General features: G+C 45.3%; 1 protein-coding gene across 1 annotated transcript; it reads left to right on the plus strand.

Moving 5' to 3' along the window:
- The first annotated feature begins 6,144 nt into the window (after window positions 1–6,144).
- LOC101640711 (mitochondrial import inner membrane translocase subunit Tim13-like) lies at window positions 6,145–6,477 on the plus strand. Its single transcript, XM_045285672.1, has one exon. The coding sequence runs from the start codon at window positions 6,145–6,147 to the stop codon at window positions 6,475–6,477; it is 333 nt and encodes a 110-aa protein (XP_045141607.1).
- The last annotated feature ends 225 nt before the right edge of the window (window positions 6,478–6,702 follow it).

The following is a 6,702-nucleotide window of genomic DNA, read 5'->3' on the forward strand; positions in this document are numbered from 1 at the left end:
ATTGTTCTATGCTATAAAAGTAGAAATCGATAACAGTAGTATCAAGGGGAGAAAAATCAAATATGTGGAATTTGAGTCATTTGCTTAAAAAACCCTGGGTACTAGGAGAAATAAAAGTTGGACATTTAAAATTCCTAGACTTAAATGGGAATGAAGACCACATACCAAAGTCTTTGGGACCCACGAAAAGAAGTATCCGGAGGTCCATTGATAGAAATAAATACACACACCTAAAAAGAATAAAAGATTCAAAAGGAGAACACTGATGCTACAACTGGGACAAGTAGAAAGAAAGCAGGAGCTACTGTCACCAAAAGAAAATAAATGATAAAGATAGGAGCCAAAATAGATGAAAGAGAGAACAGAAAAGCAATAGAATCGATAAAACCAGAAGTTGGGTCTTTGAAGGGATCAATAAAATTGACAAACCAATGGCCCAGGTGACAAAAGAAACACAGGTGAAGAAGTGAAAATCTAAACAAGAAATAAAGTGGGTGCCATTGCGACAAAACCAAGTGAAATAAAAGATCATAAGAGAATACTATGAAAAATTGTACTCCGACAAACCTGAAACCCTAGAGGAGATGGACACATTTCTAGAAACACACTACTTACCCAAAGTAACACAAACCGTGTTAGAAAACTGAACAGACAAAAGAATAGATCAAAGAGGTTAAAACAAACAAACAAAACCTCCCAACAACAAAAACAATCTCTGGCCCAGAGGGCTTCCCTGGAGAATTATACTAAACACTTAGAGGAGAGTTCACACCAATACAACTCTAGCTATTTCACAGAAAAGGACGGGATGTCCTCAAAATAATTCTATGAAGCCAACCAAAGCTAGGCAAAGACATCGCACATATAAAAAGAAAATTGCAGATGAATATCCCTCATACATATAACTTATATATTGCCAACGAGTCAATGCCAACATAGTGACCCTATAGGACAGGGTAGAACTACCCCTATGGGTTTCTGAGACAGTAACTCTTTATGGGAATGGACAGCCTCATCTTTCTCCTGTGGAGTGACTCGTGGTTTTGAACTGTGGACCTTGTAGTTAGCAGCCCAACATGTAGCCCACTACACTACACTGCCAGGACTCCTTAATATAGTTGCAAGCATCTGCAATAACATTCTAACCAATAGAATTCAACAACATATTAAAAAATAGCCCATCTTGGCCAGTGGGATTCTTACTAGTTATGCAAGGATGGTTCAACATTAGAAAATCAATCAACGTATTCCACCACATAAATAAAAGAACTACACAATCATCTCAATTGATGCCCTTGACTTTGATAAAATCCAATATCCGTTCCTGTTTTTTAAAAATTTCTCTGCAAACTGAAAATAGAAGAGAAATTCCTCTTCAGAGTAAAGAGCATTTATGCAAACACAGCATTATTCTCAATGGAGAGAGACGGTTCCTTTTGAGAACAGGGACTACACAAGGATGTCATATATCACTAGTTTTCTCAACATTGTAACAAAGTCCTAGTTAGAGCAATAAGGCAAGAAAAGGAAATAAAAGGCATTCAAATAGTCAAGGAAGACGTTAAACTAAGCCTGTTCACAGATGATAGGATCTTATACACAGAAAATCCCGAAGATCCCACAAGGAAGCTCCTTGACCCCAAAGAAGGACTCAACGAAGTACCAGCATACAAGATTGACATACACAAATCAGTGGGATTCCTCTACAGCACCAACAAAACAAACTTTGAAAGGAAATCAGGAAAATAATACCATTCACAATAGCCCCCCAAATATAAAATACTTAGAAAATAGATCTAACAAAGGACATACAAGACCTATACAGAGAAAACTACAAAACAATACTTCAAAAAAAATGGACACCTACATAAATGGAAAAACATACCATGCTTATAGATAGGAAAACTGGACGTTGTAAAAATGTCCATCATACTCAGAGCTGAAAATGAGGAGGACTTGAAGCACTTGCTGATGAAGATTGTAGCCTTTGGTATGGTTTACAACTCAATGTAAGGAAGACCAAAAGTTCTCACAACTGGATCATTAAGTAACCTCATGATAAATGGAGAAAAGGTTGAATTTGTCAAGAATTTTGTCTTACTTTGCTTCACAATCCATGCTCGTGGAAGCAGCAGTCAAGAGATCAAAAGATGTAGTGCATTAGGTAAATCTGCTGCACAAGACTGCTAGAGTATTGAAGAGCAAGTTGCTCTGAGGACTAAAGTGTGCCTGACCCTCTACTGGATCATTTGCAGGTGAAACTTGGACACTGAATCAGGAAGACTGTAAAAGAATTGATGCATTGGACTGTGGAGCTGGAGAAAAATATTGAAAGTACCATGGGCTGCTAAAAGGACAAACTGACCTGTCTTGGAAGTAGTAAGACCAGAGCGCTCCTTAAAGGCAAGGATGGCAAGACTTTGTCTTACATACTGAGGTAGTTGATTGTGCCAACCTGGCCGATAAACACATGTAGGGTTAATTGAAGGGCGGAGGGATAAATGGCTCAGTGAGTTCTTTAGAGTTCTCAGGTCTCTTGCTTTGTGATCGTCGGACCAGGGTGCAGCTGCCTTAGCCAGTTCCCTGCTTCAGCTGGCAAGGCTCACTTCCTGAAAGACATCCCTGAGGAGAAGCCACATGGACCTACCCCGATGCAGCCCTGGGTGCTGGAGCAGCCATGTGAAGACCCCTGCCAGCGCTGAGGTGCTTACACATTCACTGACTCGGCTTTCCTCCTGCATCATTGGGTCTGTTTTGTGAGATGGAGGAGGACTTTGTGGATTGGGGTTGGTCATATGGGTTAATGTTGGACTTGTGGGCTTGGGCGGCACTGGGTTGGGATGTTTTCTTGCTGTGCACTTACCCTTTATATAAAACTCTCTCTTATACATGTGAGTTTCTGTGGATTTGTTTCTCTAATGTACCCAGACTAACACATATACTTTAGACATAGTGTCAGGAGAGACCAGTCCCTGGGGAAGGACTTCATGTTGGTGAAGAAGAGGAAGGCTCCCGATGAGCTGGGTGGACACTGCCCTGATGGAACCATTGTGAGGACGGCGCAGGACCGTGACTGCACATGACTGTGCTTCATTGTGTGGTGCAAAGGATCGCTGTGCGTTGGAGACAACTCCATGGCACCTGACAACAAAACCCAAAGCGATCAATAACTGTAATGCGATCTGGATCCAAATGACAACAACACTTTTTTAAAAATGGGAAAACGATTTACCAACTTTCTATGGGGAGGAAAGAAGCCCAGTATAAATTAAGTATTATTACAGAGGAATCAAACAGTAAGAGGCTTCACACTGCCTGGTCCCTGAACCTACTCTACAGCTGTGGTAGTAGTTGAAACAATATGGCACGGGTACAATGACAGGCGCATAGAGTAACGGAATAAAATTGAGAATCCAGATGTAAATCCATCCACTTATGAGCAGCAGACCTTTGAGAAAAGGTCTAGGTGGGGAAGAGGCAACCTCTTTAACAAATGGTGCTGGCAAAACTGAAAGTCTAGCTGGAGCAAAATATAACAGGACCCTACCTCACACCACACACACACAAGCTAACTGAAATGAATCAAAGACCTAACCCTAAAACCTAAATCTATAAAGACCAGGAAAGAAAAGTAGGCACCATGGTATTGTGGCTATTGGGTGCTGTGCACACTGGTCCAACTCAGCAACCCTGTGTTCAACAGGACAAAACCTTCCTCACACCATTGCTGTTTGAGCCCACGTTGTCGTCACAGTGTTCATCCTCTTTTTCACTGACTCCGTTCTTTACCAAGCACGATGTCCTTTTCCAAGGACTGACTCCATCTAACATGTCCAAAGTATAAGCAATACAGTGAACTATTCAATATGGCTCCCCTAGCTATTGTTTCTGTAACTCTCACCAAATGACTGCTCGGGACCATGCAGACTGGATGTGGGTCCTCTTTTCCTGACAGGCCTGTGTAAGAGAAGGTGGGGAAAGATGCTGATAGGAGGACATGTCTCAGTAATGGTTAACAAGGTTCATTGTGATTGTAAAAACTTGGAACTCTAGCATGGAGATTGGCCAATTTTGCCATCCTTCTGGGAATAAAATGAGCCGTTTCAGAAGCAGGAAAGGAATCTGACTACTATCCAAAAAGAAAGCCCAGGAGTGGAGCAGATCCTTTGGACCCTGAGATCCCGGCACACTGAACTTTATTGATCCAGGGTCAGGAAGCTGTGGCACCAGAGAAATGGCTGAGGGGTGACAAAGGACGGGCAGCAGCAGAGCCAAGAGCATGCAATTGACTGTGGAACAAGTCACTCGGGTGTCTTCGGGTAAGAGGGTTGCTTTTGCTGTGGGCGCCCCCAGGGATGGAATTAGGTAGCCATATTTCCTCACATGGAGCCAGAGCTGAGTGTCTTCTGGGAGACACATGGCTGAGTAATGTGACCTCTGGGTATTTATTGGCAACTAAAAGAGCGCTGACACATTGCTCAAGCAGAGCAGGGGCCAAGGGGCTGCGTGACTGAGAGGTTAAGAACCAGAGAGAGGCCTGCTTCCACCCATGACTAGGAAGAGGCTGTCCTGGCAGAAGAACTGTATCTTGAGCGTTTCTGATCCTGAATTGTGGTGCTCTCAGGTAAGCATTGGGCTAACTGCAAGGTCAGCAATTCAAACCCACTGACCGCTCCACAAGAGAAAGTTGAGGCCCTTTGTTTCCAGAAATATTTACAGCCTTGGAAACATTCCGTGGGTTTGCTATGAATTGGACTTGATACAATGGCAGTGGGTTTGGGTTTCTGGAACTTGGCTCCAAAAGCCCATAATCCTGAGTATAGTTGTGGTTTCTGCGTGGTCATCGCAATGAATTCAAGAATTCTCAGCTGAGTAGCGAGTGCCGTGGGAGGATGGTTGGTGGTATAATTGATGGAGAAAGTTGGAGGGTGGAGGCATGTCTGACCCCTGCCTCATAGGAATCAGCCAAGAGCTGATACGAGGTCGATTCCCCTCCTTCCCTCGTGTGAAGACAGAGGAGTTCCCACAGATGCGGTCCCCACGCCCACTTTCACAGCCCATGAGATGTCATCTCCCCATCCTTGCTCCTGAAGAGCTGTACTTCTTCCAAGAGAGATCTGTTTGGTCTTCAGGCCGGCCATGGTACATTCAATGTCCTTCATCAACACCATAATTCACACGTGTCAGTTCTGCTACCGACTTCCTTACGGAACAAATAGAATATCAAACATAACTGAAACGGCACAAACAGCAGAAGATGAGCTAGAAAATGAAATACGTTGTGCTCATCAAAAGACTTCTCCAAAAGAGGGAGAAAGAGACTGAAGACTCAGGGTGTTGGGGGAACATTTGGCAGTGGCATATCTGACAAGGGTCTGATCTCTAAAGTGTAGAGAAAAGTGGACCACTCAACCACAGAGCACGCACGGCCAGTTAAAAACACGGGTAAAGGACAGGAACAGGCACTTCACCGGACACTTCAAAGAGAGACTTTGCCAGACTGCTCAAACATACATGAAAAACGCGTTTGTGATCATTCGGCATGAACTCAAAGGGCCATCGAGTCGATTCTGACCACAGTGACCTCGTAAAGTAGAGACGAACTGCTCCTGTGGTTTCAGAGACTGTTACTCTTTATGGAAGCACACAGCCTCATCTTTCTGCTGTGGAGCAGCCGGTGGGTTTGAACAAGGAACCTTGTGGCCTGCAGCCCAATGCTTAGCCCACTGTGCCACCGGGGACACTTCGCTAGCCCTTAGAGAGATGAAAATCAATGCTACAATTTGCTACCATCTCACCCCAACAATAGCGGCACCCGTAAACACAAAGCAGAAAAATCACAAATGTCGTCAAGCTTGGTGGAGACTGGAACACTGGGGGGCGTGTAAAATGGTGCCATCGCTCTAGACGCTGTGAGGCACTTCCTGAACATGCTAGAAATAGAAATGGCATCTGACCCAGCGATTCCACTCCTACAGGCATCTGGAGCCCTAAAGAAGAGCCGGGACACAATAGACATATGGTGCTCATTGCAGCGTCTTTGGCAATAGCAAACAGATAGAAACCATCTGAATGCCAATCAAGAAAGGAATGGATAGAGTGTGGGTCAGTGCACTCGGCCATGGTCCAGGTGACTGTGGAGCAATGGAGGGCAGCTTCGGCTCGGATTTCCAGAACTCCGGGCGTGGGAAGCTGGACCCCAGTGTCATCGTGGAGCAGGTGAAAGTACCGATTGCTGTTGCCAGCGCACAGGAGTTGCTACATTGGATGACGGACAAGTGCTTCTGGAAGTGCGTAGGAAAACCTGGGGGCTCCCTGGGTAATTCTGAGCAGAAGTGCACCCCCACGTTCATGGGCCGCTCCATGGACGCCTGGAACACGGTATCCCGTGCCTACAACTTATGGTTGCAGCGCGAGCGGGCCAACATGCAACGAGGACCCTCCAGGAGCCCCTCCCACCAACCCCCTTGTCCTTAGCCATAAACATTCTGAGAAGTGACAGAGAGCAGGCGTGGCTCCGTAGAGCCTGGACTGCCCCTCACTCAGCACTGAACCTCACCCCGTCCACCTCCAGTGTAACTTGAGTCTGGGGACCCAGTGCCTTCCTAACGTGCTGGCAGCTCGGGGTCAGGCCGTGGAGACCCCCTTTGTGCTCCCGAAGGTCAACCTCATGCCCCAGGCCACCCTTGTTTGGACTTTGGT

This window comes from Echinops telfairi, unplaced genomic scaffold (assembly GCF_000313985.2).
Source record: "Echinops telfairi isolate 266 unplaced genomic scaffold, ASM31398v2 ScPeMD7_7475;HRSCAF=8513, whole genome shotgun sequence".
NCBI lineage: Eukaryota > Metazoa > Chordata > Mammalia > Afrosoricida > Tenrecidae > Echinops > Echinops telfairi.

What these genes read in the sequence shown, in the direction of transcription:
- LOC101640711 (XM_045285672.1), top strand. Translation starts at nt 6,145, where the DNA reads ATGGAGGGCAGCTTCGGCTCGGATTTCCAGAACTCCGGGCGTGGGAAG.